Source organism: Tupaia chinensis, unplaced genomic scaffold (genome assembly GCF_000334495.1).
Source record: "Tupaia chinensis unplaced genomic scaffold, TupChi_1.0 Scaffold148210_1, whole genome shotgun sequence".
Classification (NCBI taxonomy): domain Eukaryota; kingdom Metazoa; phylum Chordata; class Mammalia; order Scandentia; family Tupaiidae; genus Tupaia; species Tupaia belangeri.
In genome coordinates, this window is record NW_006208060.1 from 1,234,316 (window position 1) to 1,254,328 (window position 20,013).

Here is a 20,013-nt window from a genome sequence, read left to right on the forward strand (position 1 = left end):
TCTTCCATTCTCCTCTGGAGATTTTAAGCACGCACACGCACACGCACACGTGCCCAGCATGAACTTTAAGCCACCAGGTCTGGAACTTGAATCGCGGTTGACTATGCGGGAGTCCAGCAACATAACCATTACTCCATCTACTAGTCAAGCTCAGTGTGATTTTTTCAAGCCTCCAGGCTGAGGTCTCTAACCATGGTAAACCATGCGGGCGTCCAGTGCCTTAACCAACATTCCCATCTTTTAATATTTCTTGCCTGGCACCTTGGTCATGGTTGCATTTTTGTGACTATTGTCTAAAACAAGTGGCCTAAGTTTCCTCTTGTTAGCAAACATGCTTATTTATTATTTAATTTGTTATAATAGTTACAGATTACATTAGTTTCAGAAGCTACAAGCACCAGAAAACCTTTAAAGTATAAGAAAGGAATAAAGTGGGGCCAGGGGGGGTGTGGTGGTTAAGGCACTGGAATTTAAACATGGTCAACCGCGGTTCAAGTCCTGGGCCTGGCGACTTGCTTTCTCCCTCTCTTTCTCTCTTTTTCTCTGGCAAAACTCATGGGAAAAATAATAATAATAATAAATAAATAAATTCTTTATCTAACAAAGAAGAAAAAGTAATAAAGCAAAAAAATAATGGGAGGGGGATAAAAATTGTTTGTTTTGGAGACCAGCAGATTGCATATGGTTACATCACTGGACTCTCATGTAGTCAACCATGGTTCCAATCAACCGTGGACCTGGTGACTTAAACTCATGCCAGGTGCCTGTGTGTGCATGCCCAAAATCCCAAGAGGAGAATGGAGGAGAAGGGATTGCAGACTACAAAATTTCACTATGCCCTACCAATCAGAGTAGGGGTTTATGGAAGTAATATAACCAATGAAGTATTAGCTCAAGACCTTCTCATGGGGCCAGCAGGTAGCATGGTGGTTAAGGTGCTAGACTCCAGCATAGCCAACCACAGTTTGAGTCCTGGACCTGGCAGCTTGCTTTCTCACTCTCTCTCTGTCTTTCTCTAGTAAAATTTAAAATGATAAATTTAAAAATTAAATTTAAAAAATTTTTAAAAAGACTTTTCTGCAGTGAATCCAGGGGAAATCAAACCTATTCTGTGGTTATTTCCCTAGTTGCAGATAAATAGTTAGAATAGATACACTTGGGGACCAGCAGATGGCATAATGGTTACATTGCTGAACTCCCACATAGTCAACCACGGTTCAGGTCCCAGATCTGGCGGCTTAAAACTCACACCGGGTGTGTGTGTGTGCATGCTCAAGATCCTGAGGAGAGACTAAAGAAGAAGGGATTGTGGCATGGTCATCCCCCCTGGGGGGGGGTGATTTCTCATTTTCTGTTTCTCTGTCTCTGGCGAGTGCATGCACCCTATAGCAAAAATCTCTATGTATTTTTAAAATAATAATAATATCTATTTATTAATTATTGATATACATATTATTAATAATAATCTATTTATTTAAAAATAAATAAACAAGTACACTCAGTAGCGGTCAAGATCTCCACATCAGTTCCCTGACCTGCGCGTTGAGAGCTATTGCAGTGCAAAAGGCCAAATGGGAAGCCACTGGAACCGACTTACCTAAACAGAGTAAACCAAAACCAGTCCCACATTTTTAGAAGAACCTCAGAGATTTGGGCCACCATTACAGACTCAAAGGATGCAGGAGTGTGATTCTCACCATATCCCCCATTCAACTCTCCCATTTAGCTTGGTCAGAGCACATTTGGATCTGAGAGAATGGCAGTGGGTTTTTCTTTTCTTTTTTAAAAAAATTTTACTTATCAATTGATTTCTAAGTTTTTTAGAGAGGTTTTTGCTATAGTGTGTGTGCACTATCTGGAGAGACAGAAAGAGAAATCACCCCTGGGGGGGGATGACCACACAGTAATCCCTTCTCCTCCATTCTCCTCTCGGGATTTTGGATATGCATGCATATGTGTCCAGCATGAGTTTTAAGCCACCAGGTCTGAGACTTGAACTGCAGTTGACTACATGGAAATCCAGCAATGTAACCATTTTGCCGTATGCTAGTCCCCCAGCAGTGGGTTTTTCTAAGCTTTGTCAGGTGGTGAGTCCAATTGTAGCTGCTTGAACTAATCACAACCCTGGCCACCTGGTTTACAACAATTGATCTGGCAGATACTTTTTTCCTCCATGTCAGTAAAGATGAACAGAAGCAGTTTGCTTTTATCTGGCAAGGGTAGCAATATGCCTTCACTTGGCAGGGCCAACAATATACCTTCACATTTCAAGGCTAGCAATACACCTTCACTTGGCAGGGCCAAAATATACCTTCACATTTCAAGGCTAGCAATTCACCTTCACATGGCAAGGCCAGCAATACACCTTCACATGGCAAGGCCAGCAATACCCCTTCACATGGTAAGGCCAGCAATATACCTTCACATGGCAAGGCCAGCAATACACCTTCACATGGCAAGGCCAGCAATACACCTTCATATGGCAAGGCCAGAAATACACCTTCATATGGCAAGGCCAGCAATATACCTTCACATGGCAAGGCCAGCAATACACCTCCACTTGGCAAAGCTAGCAATATCCCTTCACTGCACTATCTTAGGAGTATATTAACACTCCAGCCCTATGCCATAATTAATTTTGCAGGAATTCTGTCCAGTCACCTTTTCCATCCACAAGGCAGCTTATTGATTCATTACATTGATGACAGGCTGATTGAACTCTAATGAGCAAAAAGTAGCAACTATTCGAGATTTATTTGAAAGGCATTTGTGTGTTAGAGGGTGGGGAGCCAACTTACTTGGAAAGAGAAATGTGTAGATGTGTGATTATATGCTCTTTTTTTAAAAAAAATGAATTATTTGTTTTTCTTTCATTTATTATTATTATTCTTTAATTTGATCAGAGAAAGAAAGACAGAGAGAAAGTAAGACACCAGGTCCAGGACTCAACCTGTAGTTGGCTATGTGGAAGTCCAGCACCTTAACCATCATACCATCCGCCAGCCTGATTATATGTTCTTATATGGGATACAGCCAATAGTTTTGCTGAGTGGTCAGGGAGTTGAAAAAAAAATTATTGGGAAACTGGCAATAAGGAAATTTTGGGGGAAAGTATATGACTAGACCTCTATAAGTGGGGTGGGGGTGGGGAGTCTGAAGATATTTGTGTCTGTATGAATGCTCACCAAAAAATAACCTTCACAAAGGAGGTTTCTTTCTTTCTTTCAGAGGTTTTTGCTATAGGCTGCATGCACTCACCAGAAAGAAAGAGAGAGACAGAAAGCAAGAAATCACCCCCAGGGGGTATAGCCATGCTGCAATCCCTTCTCCACCATTCTGCTCTTGGGATCTTGGACACGCACACACACGTGCCCAGCGTGAGTTTAAGCCACCAGGTCCAGGACTCGAATCGCAGTCGACTATGTGGGAGTCCAGCAACACAGCCATTATGCCAATTGCTGGTCCCTGCAGAGGAGATTTCTAATAATCAGGTAAATAGAATGACCTGTTCTGTGGATGATATTCAGTCATCCTGTCACTTTACAATAGACTCATGAACAAAGAGTGGCCATGATAACAGAGAACGAGGTTATCCATGGACTCAGCAACATGGACTTCTGCTCATGAAGGCCAATGTGGCCACCACTAAGTACCCAGTTTACCAACAACAGAGTCCAATACTGAGCCCTCAACATGGAACCAGTCCTAGGGAGGATCAGCCAGTTATACAGTGGCAGACTGGTTACACTAAACTGCTATCAAAGAAAGGGCAATTTTTGTTTTTCTTCTTTTTAAAAATTGTTTAATTTTATTTATTACATATATTTTTTAAATTATTTTATTTAACTTTATTGTTTATTTATTTATTTATTTTTATTTGACCAGAAAGGGACAGGGTAAGAGAGAGAGGGAAAGTGAGAAAGCAAGCTGCCAGGTCCAAAACTCAAACCATGGTTGGCCATGTGGGACTCCAGTGCCTTTAACCACCATGGTTCGAGTCCCAAACCTGGAGGTTTGTTTTCTCACTTTCTCACTTTCCCTCTCTCTCTCACTCTGATAAAATTTAAATGAATAAATCAATAAAGTTAAATTTTAAAAATAAAAGACAGCAGAACATTTTTTTAAAATTGCTATAGGGCACATGTGCTCACAAGAGAGAGACAGAGAGAGAGAGAGAGAGAAGAAAAATGAGGAAGCAAGCTACCAGATCCAGGACTTGAAATGTGGTCAGCTATGTGGGAGTCCAGAACTCCCATTTAACTTGCCACCTGCTGGCCCTTTTCTTTTTTATTTTAAGGTTTTTTGTTTGTTTGTTTGTTTGTTTTATTTTGTTTTGCTATAGGGCATGTGTGCTCTCCAGAGAGACAGAGAGGGACAGCGAGAGGAAAAGTGAGAAGTCATCCCCCAGTGGGCATGGCCATGCTGCAATCCCTTCTCCTCCATTTTCCACCTTAGATTTTAGGCATGCACACACATGCGCCTGATGTGATTTTTAAGCTGCTGGGTCTGTGACTCAAACCACAGTTAGTTACATGGGAGTCCAGTACTATAACCACACCACCTGCTGGCCCCAGAAAGGTAACTTTTTGTCTTTATCAGACTAGACTCTAGAGAACTGCTTTCTCTGTGCTCAGTTTTTCTGCCAAAATGACCACTCATGGGTTCACAAAATGCCTTATCCATTGTTATGGTATCCCACGCAGCATTGTTTCTAAGGAACTCATTTCTCAGTCAATGCAGTGCATTAATGGAGTCCCAGGCCCAGTGGAATTCACTGGTCTAAACTGTGTTCTGCACCATCCTGAAACAGCTGGCTTGATGGAACAGTGGAAGGGCCTTGGAAGATTCTGTTCCAATACCAAACAGATGGGAAGGTGCAGGGCTGAGACAAGGTTCTCTAGGAAGTTGTACAAGCTCTGAATCGTGTCCAGTATATGGTACTGTTTCTCCCAAAGCCAGGATTCACAGGTCCAGGCACCAAAGGGTAGAAATGAGAGTAGCACACTAGTGTATGATTCCATTATTGTGTTGCTAAACAGAAATATGTGAGACTGGGTGATTTATAACAAATAAAGGTTTACTTCACAAGGCCAGCTGGTGATGTGGTAGTTAAGGCACTGGACTCTCACATGGCTGACTGCAGTGTAAGTTCTGGACCTGGCAACTTGAGACTCTATCCGGGCAAATGTGCGTGCATATCCAAAATCTCAGGAGGAGAATGGAGGAGAAGGGATTGTGGCGTGGCCATCTACCCAGGGGGTAATTTCTCACTTTCCTTCTCATTGTCTCTCTCTGGTGAGCACATGCACTCTAGAAAAAAAAAATTATTATTATTTTTTAATAAAAGGGTTTATTTCACTCACAATTCTGGTGGCTGGGAAGTCTAGGGACATGGGCCTGGCATCTGAATGACAGGTCATATCATGGTCACAGGAAGGAGACAGATCAGCAGCCACATGGGGAGAGAGAGAGCAAGAAAGAGAATAGAATCTTACACTTTTTCTGTTTCTTCCATGGTCTCAGCCAATTGGATATTGCTCACCCACATCGAAAGTGGATCTTCCCTGAGACCAGCAGTTGGGGTAATGGCTATGTCGCTGGACTCCCATGTAGTCAGTCAGGGTTAAAGTCCCAGACCCAGTGGCTTAAACTCACACTGGGTGCGTGTGCGTGCGTGCCCAAGATCCCGAGAGGGGAATGGAGGAGAAGGGATTGTGGCGTGGCCATCCCCCCTGGGGGGTGATTTCTCGCTTTCTGTCTCTCTGTCTGTCTTTCTGGCAAGTGCACATGCCCTATAGCAAAAAAGAAAAAAAAAATGTGGATCTTACCCACTTCCCATCCATTGACTTATATGCCACAATGAAGGAACATCTTCTTCCTTTGTTTTTTAACATTTATTTATTAATTTATTCATCTATTTATTTGTTGTGATTTTCAAGCTACCAGAGATTTAAACCGTGGTTGGCCATGTGGGAATCCAGGACCTTAGCCACCACGCCACCTGCTAACCCTGGTACATCTTCCTCTTAACAGTCTCACCATCCCCCAGTGCCATTCTATGAGGGGCCAAACTACAGGACATGAACTCTTGGGGGATAAACAGTTACTACACCATAGCACCTAGTGAGTCATTAGCAGAAGTTTTGCTTCCTGTCTCTGCATCATTAGACTCTGCTGCCCTGGAGGTCTTATTTTCAGTAGAAGAATTGCTACCACCGGGACCAGCAGGTGGCATGGTGGTTAAGGGCACTGGACTCCTACATGGTTGACTGTGGATTGAGTCCCAGACCTGGACGCTTGCTTTCTCACTTCCCCTCTCTGTCTCCCTCTCTCTCTCTCTCTGTGTCTCTCCTTGGAAATACTTAAATAGCAATAATAAATAAAATCAAATAAAATAATTCTTTAAAAAAAAAAAAAAAGAATTGCTACCACCAGGAGGCAACCATGATTCCACTGAGCTAGAATTTAGGACTGCTACTTGGCCACTAAGGATTCTTCGTGTCTCTGAAGCAGCAGGCGGAACAGAGAGTTACAGTGGATGACTGGTCCCCATTAGCAAGAAGAAAGGGCCCTGAAACTCAACAACGGAGGCAAGGAAAGTGCTGTGGTTTGAGTCCCACATGCCCCCCGGTAAAGTTTATGTGTTAGAATTCGGTTGTATCATAATGGTATTAAGAAGAAATTGGGCGAGACCAGCAGATGGCATAATAGTTACATCGCTGGACTCTCATGTAGTTGACTACAGTTCGAGTTCTGGACCCAGCAGCTTAAAACTCATGCTGGGTGTGTGTGTGTGTGTGTGTGTGTGTGTGTGTGTGTGTGTGTGTGTTGTGCCCAAAATCTCAAGAGGAAAATAGAGGAGACAGGATTGCCGCATATCCATCTCCCCTGGGGGGGTGACTTCTCGCTTTCTATCTCTCTGGCTCTCTGGCAAATGCACCCACCCTCTACCAAAAATCTCTCTCTAAAAAAAAAAAAAGAAGAAGAAGAAATTGGGCAAGCAGATGGCACAGTTGGTCTCCCACGTGATTGACCGCAGTTTGAATCCCAGACCAGTGGCTTCTGACTCACGGTGGGAAACAGAGGAAAGGGGATTGTAGTGTGGCCATTCCCCCCTAGGGGGTGATATCTCACTTTCTGTCTCTTTGTCTCTCTTATGAGCACATGCCCCCCCCAAAAAACAAAAATCCCTCCAAAAGGAAGAAGAAGAAGAGCTTTAGGGCCCGCAGATGTTGTAGTGGTTACATCACTGGACTTCCATATGGCCGATCACAGTTCAAGTCTTGGACCCAGCAGCTTGAAAATCACGCTGGGCGTGTGTGCATGTGTGCCTAAAATCCCAGGAGAAGAATGGAAGAGAAGGGATTGTGACGTGGCCATCCCCCTGGAGCGTGATTTCACACTTTCCCTCTCACTGTCTTTCTCTGGTGAGAGCACATGCCCTGTGGTAAAAACCTGAGAAAGAAAAGAAGAAAAGAAAAACAGAGAAGGGAAGAGAAGAGAAAGAAGAGAAGAGGAAAGGAAAGGAAAGGAAAGGAAAGGAAAGGAAAGGAAAGGAAAGGAAAGGAAAGGAAAGAGAAAAAAAAGAAGAAGAAGAAAAGAAACAAAATGAAACCAACTATGGGATTGAGAGATAGCACCTTGGGACCAGCAGTTGGCATAATGGCTACGTCACTGGACTCCCATATAGTTGACCGCAGTTCAAGTCCCAGACCCGATGGCTTAAATCCATGCCGGTCACATGTGTGTGCGTGCCCAAGATCCTGAGAGGAGAATGAAGGAGAAGGGACTGCGACATGGGGGGTGGGGTGGGGTGATCTATCACTTTCTATCTCTCTGTCTCTCTCTGGCAAGCACACGTGCCCTATAGCAAAAACCTCTCCAAAAAAAGAAAGAAAGAGAAAGAACGAAAGAGAAGAAAGAACGAAAGAAAGAAAGAAAGAAAGAAAGAAAGAAAGAAAGAAAGAAAGAAAGAAAGAAAGAAAGAAAAAGAAAGAAAAAAGAAAGAAAGAGAGGAAGGAAGGAAGAAAGAAAGAGGAAGGAAGGAAGAAAGAAAGAGAGGAAGGAAGGAAGAAAGAGAGGAAGGAAGGAAGAAAGAAAGAGCTAGAGCCTTTGGGTCAGCTGGTACTGCAGTGGCTAAGGTGGCTGGATATCACATGGCTGACTGCACATAAGTCCTAGAGCCAGTGGATTGAAAAACACACTGGTCACGTGTGCACATGTGCGTACCCATGCTGGGTGCATACATGATTCAGGTTCCGGACCTTGAAAAATACACTGGCACATGTGTGTGCCCAGAATCTCAAGAGGAGAAGAGATTGTAGCATGGCTATCCCCACTGTTGGGGTGCTTTCTCACTTTCTCTCTTTCTCTCTCTCTCTCTCTCTGTCTCCCTCAAGCACACACACCCGATATCAAACTTCTAAAATAAATAAATGAATACATAAAATAAATTTAAAAAAAAAAAGAAAGAAAGAACTGTATAGGAGTTGGGGTGTCTTTCTATCATGTGGAAGAAAGAAAGAAAGAAGAAAGAAGGATACGCAGGGGATGGTTGATTTGATTAGTCCACTTGGCTATGCCACGGTGCCTAGAAATCTCTCAGACAGCTGCCTCGATGTCGCTTTGAAGGTACTTGTCATATGTGGTTAACATTAAATAAAATATTCTGAAGGCCGGCAGGTGGCATGGTGGTTAAGGGCACTGGACTCCCACGTGATTGGCTCATTGGAGTCCAGACCTGGTGGCTTGCTTTCTCGCTTTTCCTCTCTCTCTCTCTCTCTGTGTCTCTCTCTGATCAAATTTTAAAAAATAATAATAACAAAATTAAATAAAATAATTATTTTTAAAAATTAGAATAAGTCAAATACTTTGAGTAAAGTCTATTTTTTCATTTTTTCATTTTTCCGATTTCCTGTAGGGAACATGCGCTCAAAGTTTTATTTATTGTTAATTTTTTTTCCGATTTCCTGTAGGGAACATGCGCTCACCAGAGAGAGACAGACAGAGTGAGAAAGACAGGGAAAGCAAGAAATCAAGCCACCAGGTCTGGGACTCAAGCCACGGTCGGCCTCCTGGGAGTCCAATGCCTTAACCACCATGCCACCTGTTGGCCCCACTCTCTCCCTCTCTCTCTCTTTTTTTTTTTTTAAGAGGTTTTTGTTATAGGATTCACATGCTTGCCAAAGAGACAGACAGTGAGAGGGAAAGTGAGAAATCTCTCCCTAAGAGGAGGGCCACACCACAATCCCTTCATACTCTTCTCAGGATCTTGGGCACACACACACACATGCCTGTCAGGAGTTTCAAGCCACCGGATCTGGAACTCAAACCACAGTCAGCCATGTGGGAGTCCAGCGACTTAACTGCTAAGCCATCTGTTGGTCCCCAATCTGTCTTTCCTTCTCTTTCTTCCTTTCCTTCTTTCTTCCTTTCCTTCTTTCTTTCTTTCTTTCTTTCTTTCTTTCTTTCTTTCTTTCTTTCTTTCTTTCTTTCTTTCTTCTTTCTTTCTTTCTTTCCTTCTTTCTTTCTTTCTTTCTTTCTTTCTTTCTTTCTTTCTTTCTTTCTTTCTTTCTTTCTTTCTTTCTTCTTTCTTTCTTTCTTCCACAAGATAGAAAGACACCCCAAACAGGGTCCCTGTGCTATGATCCACTCCCAGCCTCAGCCAGCCAGGATCACAGACATACGTGTGTGCTAGTGTGTTCAGGAAGAACTCAGGACACAAAAGCCCAGAGGGCTTCAGCACCGTGGACCATGACTGCAGCACCACCGCAGCTAACCAGGAAAGTCCCTGGGAGACCCTCTATTAATGTAGGTGAACTTTGCTCAATCAACTGATAGCCTTAAGAAAAAAAAAAAATGAGGGGCCAGCAGGCCGCACGGTGGTTGATGCTGGACTCCCAGGCATGGCCAACCACAGCTCAAGTCCTGAATCCAGTGGTTTGAAAATTATGCCAGGCATGTGTGCGTGCATGCCCAAAATCCTGAGAGGAGAACGGAGGAGAAGAGATTGCTGTGTGGCCATCCCCTCAGGGAGTAATTTCTCACTTCCCCTTTCACTGTCTCTGTCTGTCTCTCTCTGCAAGTGCATGTGCCCTACGGCAAAGACTTAAAGAGAGAGAGAGAAATAAATGAGATTCCCCGAGAAGAAGTTTTGCCTCCAGGCTGTCTTCAAATTTAATCTATAGCATCAGCTTTTCCCTGGGTCTCCAGACTGCCCATCTGCCCTGCAAATTCAGATTTCCCAGTGCTCACAATCATGTAGGCCAGTTCCTTAAACTAAGCCTCTCTGTTAGGACCAGCAAATGGCATAGTGGTTATGCCTCTGGAATTACACATAGTCGACCACAGTTCAAGTCCGGACCCAGTGGCTTAAAATTCACGCCGGGCGCGTGTGCGTGCATGCCCAAACTCCCAAGAGAATGGAGGAGAAGGGATTGCGGCATGGCCATCCCCCTGGGGAGTGCTTTCTTGCTTTCTGTCTCTCCAGCGAGCACAAACACCCTATACTGAATATGTATATATTTACATATGTATACATATATATATATAAACTCTCTCTCTTTCTCTTTCACAAGCAGATTCTCTCTGCATGTGTGTCTACCCAGCTCTGCCTCTGCAGTCTGAAAGCAGCTATAGACGATACTTAAACAAATTATCATGGCTGTGTTCCTGTAATACTTCCAGAAAAAGGCAGTGGGCTAGATTTGGACTCCTGGTCTAGAGCATAAGCCAAATGAGGGCAAAAACTAAGTCTCTCTCTCTCTTTCTCTCTCTCTCTCTCTCCCTCTCTTTTTCTATAGGGCTGTGCACTTACCAGAGACATACAGATAGAGAGAGAAAGTGAAAAGTCTTCCCCCAGAGAAGATGGCTATTCTGCAATCCCTTCTCCTCCACTGTCTCCTCAAGATTTCAGGCACACATGTAAACACACTCAGTGTGACTTTTAAAAATTATTGATTCAATTTATTTATTTTGATTATTATTAGATTTGCTATAGAGCACGTGCACTCACTGAGGGGGGGTGGGGAGAAAATGGGAAAGCAAGCTGCCGGGTCTGGGACTCAAACTTTGGTCATGTAGAAATCCAGTGCCTTTAACTACCACACTACCTGCTGCCCCCCCCCATGTGACTTTTAAGCAGCCAAGTTCAGGACTTGAATTGCAATAAGCTATGTGGAAGTTCAGTGCCTTAACTACCACATCACCTACTGGCTTCAATATGTATGTATTTGTTTATTTATTTATTTATTTATTTTAAGAAATAATTTTATTTAACAGTATTTATTTATTTATTTATTTTCATTTGACCAGAGAGGGACAGAATGAGAGAGAGAGGGAAAAATGAGAAAGCAAGCTGCCAGGTTTGAGACTCGAACTGTCGTCAGCCATGTGGGAGTCCATCGATGTAATCACTACACCATCTGCTGGTCCCAATATTTATTTTTTTTCATTGACAATATCCTGGTAATTTGCCCAGGCTGGACTTAAACTCACAGTTCTCCTACCTCAGCCTCTTAAATGGCTGGGATTTACAGGCACATGTCACTGCACCCAGCTTAATCTTTAATATCCCTTTGAAAGTTTAAAAATTGTTTTACTCAAATTTGAGAGAGTGTTATTGATGTATTTAAATATCACCTCATTTAAAATAAAATAAAATCTTCATAGAGAAATGACTTGACTTGTTCTGAAGTCTTTTATTTTTCTGTTAGCTCTATCTCTTCTGGTGTTCATTCTTTTTTGCTGTTAACAAAGTTTAGGGCATCTCTTTCATGGTATTGATTTTAGTCACATTTGAGGTGGTCCTTAGTTGTATCTTTGTGTTTGAAAATCCCACTTTTCTGAATATGGTGGCACCCACCCTACGGAAAAATATTGGGGACTGGAAGATTGTGACATTAAGACCATCTGTCTCTATCTCAACACATACTTTTTTCAAACATCTTTTTTTAAAGAATTATCTTAGGGACCAGCAGTTGGCATAATGGCTATGACACTGGACTTCCATGTATTCAATCACAGTTCAAGTCCCAGACCCGGTGGCTTAAACTCACGCCGGGTGCGTGTGTGTGTGTGCCCAAGATCCCAAGAGGAGAATGGAGGAGAAGGGATTTTGGTATAGCCATCCCCTCTGGGTGAGGGGGGGGGTGATTTCTCGCTTTCTGTCTCTCCGTCTCTGTCTTTCTAGCGAGTGCATGCACCCTGTAGCCAAAAAAAGGCCTCTCAAAAAATTATTTTATTTAACTTTAATTATGTATTTATTTATTTTTAATTTGACCAGACAGGGACAGAGAGAGAGAAAAACTGAGAAAGCAAGGCACCAGGTCTGTGACTTGAACCACAGTCAGCCATATGGGAGTCCAGTGCCCTTACCGCCATGCCACCTGCCGGCCCCACATACATTTTTTTAAAAGGAAAAAAAAAAATCCCAGTTATTTTCCCTACTCGATTTCTTATAACCTGATATCAGAAGGGAAGTGCTAATTACTCGAAGTTTTATATCCGTTGATTTAGCCTAAGGACGAATGATGTGGTGAGGTCTGTGTAAGATAGGCCTGAAGACAGAGTAAGGCTGACTCAGCTAGTCTCATGCTTCTTTCTAAGTAATCCAAGACTTCCTCCTAGTTCTCAAATCCATTCACACTACATTTGGAATTTCCTAGAACTTCCCCAGCCTTTGAGGCTGTGGTTTCCTCTGGTTTCAATGGTTTGTAATCCTAATTTTGTCTGACTCATCTTAAATGAAACCTCCAAATGATATTCACAACTGGGAGGAAGAGAGACAGAGATACAGATGGGAAGGGCCAATAATAAACTGAATGGGACAAAATGTTAACACTTGGTGATTCTCAGGGACCAGCAGTTAGCGTAATGGCTATGTTGCTGAACTCCCATGTAGCCGACCACAGTTTGAGTCCCGGACCCAGTGGCCTAAACTCATGCCAGGCCCTTGTGCATGCGTGCCCAAGATCCCGAGAGGAGAATGTGAGGAGAAAGGATTGCGGCATTGCCATTCCCCCTGGGGGATGATTTCTCGCTTTCTGTCTCTCTGTCTCTCTCTGTCTTTCTGGCGAGCACACGTGCCCTATAGCAAAAACCTCTCCAAAAAAAAAAAAAAAGTTGGTGATTCTGAGTCAAACATATATGGGTACTTTTTGTGCTCCTCTAATTTATGTAACTTTTTAAAAAATGTTTAAATAATTTCCAAATAGCTTTTTTTTTTTTAAGGTTTTTGCTATTGGGTATGTGCACTCGCTGGAGAGAGACAGTGAGAAGGAAAGTGAGAAATAATCCCCCAGAGGGGATGGCCATGATGCAATCCTTTCTCTTCCACTCTCCTCTTGGGATCTGGCACTCACACACATGTGCCCAGCTTGATTTTCAAGCCACCAGTCCAGGACTTGAACTGCAGTTGGCCATATGGGAGTCCAGTGACATAACCACTGTGCCATCTGCTGGCCCCTCACCTTTATGTTTTTTTACACTACATTTTTTTTTAGTTTTATTTAAGTTTTTTTTTTTTTTTCTTTTTTGGGAGGAGGGGATATTTTTGCTATTAGGGCACATCCAATCTCTGGCGAGACAGAGAGAGAAAGAAAACAAGAACTCAACCTCCCCCTCCCCGCCCCCAGGGGGATGGCCACACCTCAATCCCTTCTCTTTCATCCTCATTTTAGGATTTGGGACAGACACATACACATGCCTGGTGTGAGTTTCAAGCTGCCACGTCTGGGACTTGAACCATGGCTAGCCAGATGGGAATCCAGTGACGTAACCACCATGCAATCTGCTGGCACCGAGCTTTTTTTTTTTTTTTTTTTTTTTTCCTTTCACGAGAGAGAGAAAGATGGAGAAACACCATCACACCATCAACCAGGTCTCACGCTTCAGTCCCCACGCCCAGCCTTCCTGGCCAGGCAGGATCGCGGGCATGCAAGCCCAGCACACACACAGGTTTGACCAGCGACTCAAACCCGTGATCGTCTTGCATCACTTGATAACGCACCATCACATGCTGCCAGCCAGCCCTGGAACATCCCACTTCTTGTAAATAGTCCAGGTTCCCACCCCAGTTCCTCAAACTCACACACCCTGATCCTAACCCCTACGGTTTAGAATCCGGATTTAGAAAGGCAATGTGAAGTATGGAGTATGCACAAGGAGCCTTCAAAGAACTCATGAACGATTGTTATTTTTTTTAAAATTTTTGAGAAAGGGATTTTTGCTTAAAGGTGCATGTGCTCACCAGAGAGACAGAAGGAAAGAAAGTGAGAAATCAACCCCTGGGGGGATGGCCACACCGCAATCTCTTCTCCTCCATTCTCCTCTTAGAATTTTGGGCACACACACACACACACACACACGTGCCCAGAGTGAGTTTCAAGCTGTCAGGTCCAGGACTCAAACCGTGACTGACCATGTGGGAGTCCAGTGCCTTAACCACTACACCACCTGCTGATCCCTTGTGGACAATTATTATGAAACTATAGATTTCAAAAATGCTTTGCACCGAAATTAATTTATACTTTAATTCCATTTTTCATGAACTTTTTAAAAATTAAGTTTGCTACAGGGCACGTGCACTCACCAGAGACAGAGTGAGAAAGCAAGCCACCAGATTTGGGACTTGAGCCATGGTTGGCCATGTGGGAGTCCAGCACCTTAACCACCACACCACCTGCTGGCCCCTCTGCAAACCTTCTGAAATCCCCTTGAATGAATATGTGGGAAAATGAAATAAATGTATGAGTTTAGGGCCTGGGAGGCAGTACAATACAGCATGTGGCGTAGGTGGTTGGTTTGAGTCCTGAGCCCCCTTCCCCCGAGTACGCTAGATATGTGCACACACCCGTGATCTGAGCTGGGTGAGACCAGGGGTGGGTCACAGCATGGAGACTCGTTGGAGTCTCTCTCTCGCGTGCGTGTGCGCGCTCTCTCTCTCTCTTTCCCCTCCTTCCCCTCTCTCTCTCTGAAGAAATACATGGTTGAAAAACATGCTAGGTGTGTGTGCATGTGTGCCCAAAATCCCGAGAGGAGAATAGAGGAGAAGGGATTGCAGCATGATCATCTCCCACGAGGGCTGCTTTCACACTGTCTCTCTCTGGTGAGCATGTACACCTTACAGCAAATTTAAATAAATAAATAAGGGGCCGGCAGGTGGCATAGTGGTTACTGGTGCTGGACGCTCACATGGCTGACTGTGGTTCAAGTCCCAGACCAGACCTGGCAACTCACTTTCTCACTCCCCCCCACTTACTCTGTCTCTCTATGGTCAAATTAAAAATAAATAAATAAAGTTAGATAAAATAATTCTTTTTTTTTTTTTTTGGAGAGGTTTTTGCTATAGGGCACGTGCGCTCGCCAGAAAGATAGAGACAGAGAGATAGAAAGCGAGAAATCACCCCCCAAGAGGATGGCCACACCGTAATCCCTTCTCTTCCATTCTCCTCTCAGGATCTCGGGCACGCACGCACACACGCCTGGCATGAGTTTAAGCCACCGGGTCCGGGACTCGAACCTCAGTTGACTACATGGGAGTCCAGCAACATAGCCATTACACTAACTGCTGGTCCTTAATTCTTAAAAATAAATAAATAAAAAATAAACTGTTAACAACAACAACGAAAAAAAACAGGGGCCAGAAGGTGGCATGATGGTTAAGGTGTTGGACTCCCACATGGCTGACCGTGGTTTGAGTCCCAGACCTGGTAGCTTGCTTTCTCACTTTCTCTCTTTCTCTCTCTCTGTCTCTCTTTCTAGTGAGCACACATGCCCTATATAAAATTTAGAAATAATAATAAGGGACCAGTGGATGGCTTAATGGTTACATCACTGGACACCCATGTAGTCAGCCACAGTTCAAGTCCCAGACCTCGCGACTTAAAATTCACACTGAGCACATGTGTGTACATGCCCAGGATCCTGAGAGGAGAATGGAGGAGAAGGGATTGGGGTGTGGCCATCTCCCCAGAGGGTAATTTCTCGCTTTCTGTCTCTGTCTCTCTCTATCTCTCCAGCCAGTGCACACACCCTATAGCAAAAATCTCTCTCTAAAATAATAATAAGGTCCAACAGGTAGTGTGGTGGTTAAGACACTGGACACTCCCTCATGGCCGTCCACGGTTCACATACCGGACCTGGTGGCTTGCTTTCTCACTTGCCTTCTCTCTGTGTGTCTTTCTCTGGTCAAATGAAAATAAATGAATGAATAAATGAAATTAAACAAATAAGGGACCAGCAGTTAGCATAATGGCTATGTCGCTGGACTCCCATGTAGTCGACCATGGCCGGTGGCTTAAAACTCACGCCGGGCGCGAGTGCGTGCGTGCCCAAGATCCCGAGAGGAGAATGGAGGAGAAAGGATTGCAGCGTAGCCATCCCCCCTGGGGGGCGATTTCTCACTTTCTGTCTCTCTGTCTCTCTCTGTCTATCTGACAAGCGCATGCGCCCTATAGCAAAAACCTCTCCAAAAAAATAAATAAATAAATAAACAAATCATTCTTTTTAAAATAATAATAATTAGTAAAATTAAATCAATTTTATTAAGAAAACAAAAAAGATTGGGACAGATCATGGCACAAAGACCCTGTTGGGACTACCTGCCTCTCTTTCTCTCTTAAAAAAAGAAAGATATTGAGTTGGCGGAAAAGTCATGATGCATTTTTGCATAGAAAAACATGAAAAAATACGTTGCAACATTTCCAGCAACCCAGTACATAAACTCAGAAAGCAAAGATCTACTCTTTCACTCAATTTCGAGTATGCAATACAGTATCATTACCTATAGCCACGCCACTGTCCATTCCATCTGCAGAACTCGCTGCCTTGCAAAACTGAAAGTCGAACCCTGCGACTCACAGCTCCCCATGGCTTCCTGCCTCCAGCCCTTTCAACCGTCATTCCACTCTCTCCTTCTGCACGTTTGGCTACTTTGGATTGCACCCAAAGTGAGATCATGTAATATCTGTCTTTTCATCGGGGGAATTTGAGAGTCATAAATACAGGATGATGAAACCGTGAGGGCTTTAACGGGTGGTTTTGCAGAACTGCCGTTGTCAGTTTTGAACTGCCAACTTGGTAGGACGGTCTTTGTAACAGCCCAGCTGTTTCCTGATAGGGCCCTGTGGTAGGAGGGTCTTTGTAACAGCCCAGCTGTTTCCCGATAGGGCAGTGTGGTGGGAGGGTCTTTGTGACAGCCCAGAGGGTCTTTGTAACAGCCCAGCTGTTTCCCGATAGGGCCGTGTGGTAGGAGGGTCTTTGTGACAGCCCAGAGGGTCTTTGTAACAGCCCAGCTGTTTCCCGATAGGGCCGTGTGGTAGGAGGGTCTTTGTAACAGCCCAGCTGTTTCCCGATAGGGCCGTGTGGTGGGAGGGTCTTTGTGACAGCCCAGAGGGTCTTTGTAACAGTCCAGCTGTTTCCCGATAGGGCCCTGTGGTAGGACGGTTTTTGTAACAGCCCAGCTGTTTCCCGATAGGGCCGTGTGGTGGGAGGGTCTTTGTGACACCCCAGCTGTTTCCCGATAAGGTGGTGGTTTCTTTGTAACACCGCCATCCGCCACTGTACAATGCTAGTAGTTGTTTGAGGTGCCGGGACTCGAAAATTCCACCTTGGTGTTTGTTCATTTGCCTTGCTCACACCTCCTTGATGCAGTTCCATTTTCATTACACACGTTCGATTGCTGGCCCTGCTGTACAGCACCCCCAGACAGCTGGTTCTGCATATGACAAAATCAGAAATACTTCTGGACCCGGGCATTTGGCTCTTATTGTTGTTTTCTCTCTTTTTTAAAAAAAATTTTTTTAAGAATTATTTTATTTTGGGTCCAGCAGGTAGCATGGTGGTTAAGGTGCTGGACACTCACAAACGGTGGTTAAGGTGCTGGACACTCCCAAACGGTTAACCACGGTTCGAGTCCCAGACCTGGTGGCTTGCTTTCTCACTTTCCTGCTCTGTCTCTGGTCAAACTAAAATAGATAAATGAATAAATAAAAGTAAATAAATAATTCTTTTTTTAAAATCCTTTTATTTCACTTTTCGGAGTAAGCTGAGGGGCCAGCAGATAGCATAGCAGTTATGTCGCTGGACCGCCACACAGCCAACCACAGTTCAAGTCTTGGACCTGGTGGCTTGAAATTCACGCCAGGTCCATGTGTGTGTATGTCTAAGATCCCAGGAGAAAAATGGAGAAGGGATTGTGGAGTGGATGCCCCCCCTGGGTGGTGATATCTCACTTTCTCTCTTACTATCTCTATCTCGCCCTCTTTCCCCAGAAAGTGCACGGGTCCTAAGGCAAAAACTTGAAAAAAAAAGAAGACGAGAAAGCTGAAACTAGAGGAGCACTGTGTCAGCATTTCACTTGCTTGTTCGAGATGTGAACTTTGCTGACTCCGATAACGATTTTAAAACACTAGACAGGGCCAGCCCCGCGACACAGCCATGAAGGGACCTGGATTCCACATCATTGGCTGCCCAGTTCGAGTCCCAGATGGACTCCGTGGCTTACAGAAGACGTCAGGCACATGTGCACACGTGTCCCAAACCCCTACAGGATGGAAAAATAGAAGAAAAGGGATTGGGCATGTCCACGCCCCATGGAGGGGTGCTGTCTCCCCCTCTCTGTCTCTCTGTCTCTTTGGCGAGTGCACGCCCTCTGACAAACTTTTAAAAAAAGGAAATTGCACAGTCTGGCAGACAGTAAATGCTCAATACACAGCCATTCGGGTTATAGATCCTTTATTACCCAGTACCACGCTTAGTTTCACATGGTCCCGGTGACCCAGTCCCTGGGTGTCATGGATCATTCCAGGTGTCAACATGACAGCGAAGGAATACCCGGGAACACATACAGCATGACCTCTGTGGGTGTCTGCAGGTGTTTGTGCAGGAAACTGGGTGTCAACGGAGTAAACTGAGTGGGGGAGATCCACCTTCACCCAGAGTGGGTCCACTCCAACTTGGGGGCCAGATGGAACAAAACCGCGACTCCCTCTCTCTCTCCTGGAGCTGGGGCACACTGCCCTTTTCAACCCTGGACGTCAGAGCTGCAGGCAGTCTGGATTCTGGACACCACGACTTACACGACTTACACCGAGGCTCGCCCGGACCCCTCCCCAGGAGCTCAGGCCTTCCGTCCTGGGCTGAGTTAACCCTTTGGTTTCCTGGCTCTGACATCTTTGGACTTAGACCGAGCCCTTTTGCCAGTATCCACGGTCCCCAGCTCACAGACGGCAAGCTTGACTCCCCGGCATTGTTTATAATACCGGCCGGTTCTGCTAATAAATCCCCTCTCATGTTTTATATCTACATAGAGACACATGAGATAGGGCTAGCCTATGACCTGGCTAAGCGAGCTGGAGTCACATGACCAACAGCGTGGTTCGAATCCCAGACAGTGGTGTGGAAAACACACACGTGTGCATGCCCCAAATCTCCCGCAGCATGGAGGAGAAGGGATGGAGCCACGACCATTCTCCATCAAAGGGTGCTTTCTCCCTCCACCTGTGTCTCTCTGTCTCTCTCCAGTGAGGGAGGACCCTCCTATTTAGCCAGCAGCCGCTGGCTGGCATGTTTCTGAGCCTGGCTAGCACCAACGCCATCTCAATATGGAGCAGGTGCTCAATAAATACGGGAACTATTAATTAATATAAAGTGTACCATTGTGAGCTCAGGCTCAGAATAAATACCGAGTCCCACTTGGGGACAGAAGTGAGGCGAGAGTCCTCAGGAGGTAGGTGACAGCAGCAGGGATGGTGAGGTAGAGTGGTCGGCGCCAGCCCCAGCAGCCATGAGAAAGGAAGGGCCTGGGCCAGCTTTCAGGTGGGTCAGGGCGATGGGGGACTGTCCGGGACTTCCGCGGATACCCGGAAGAGGCCCAAGACCGTGGCGCCCTGGGCGAGCTGCCAGCAGGAGCGCGCCTCCGCCTGGGCGCGCAGGTGAACAACCAGGCGCTGGCCGGCGCCAAGGTGCAGCAGGCGCCCCCGGACGCCGAACGCAGAGGTCAGGGCCTCCCGG

At 45.0% G+C, this 20,013-nt stretch overlaps 1 protein-coding gene across 1 annotated transcript in view; it reads right to left on the minus strand.

The window, feature by feature from the left end:
• Positions 1–18,590: 18,590 nt before the first annotated feature.
• The window catches only part of TNFSF9 (TNF superfamily member 9), a 4,868-nt gene continuing 3,445 nt past the window's right edge, over positions 18,591–20,013 (minus strand). The window contains 2 exon segments of the mRNA XM_027769009.1: positions 18,591–20,010; positions 20,012–20,013. The exon segment at positions 20,012–20,013 is cut by the window's right edge and continues 254 nt beyond it. Of these exon segments, the coding sequence (XP_027624810.1) occupies positions 19,824–20,010; positions 20,012–20,013 (189 nt within the window). The 3' untranslated portion in view covers positions 18,591–19,823.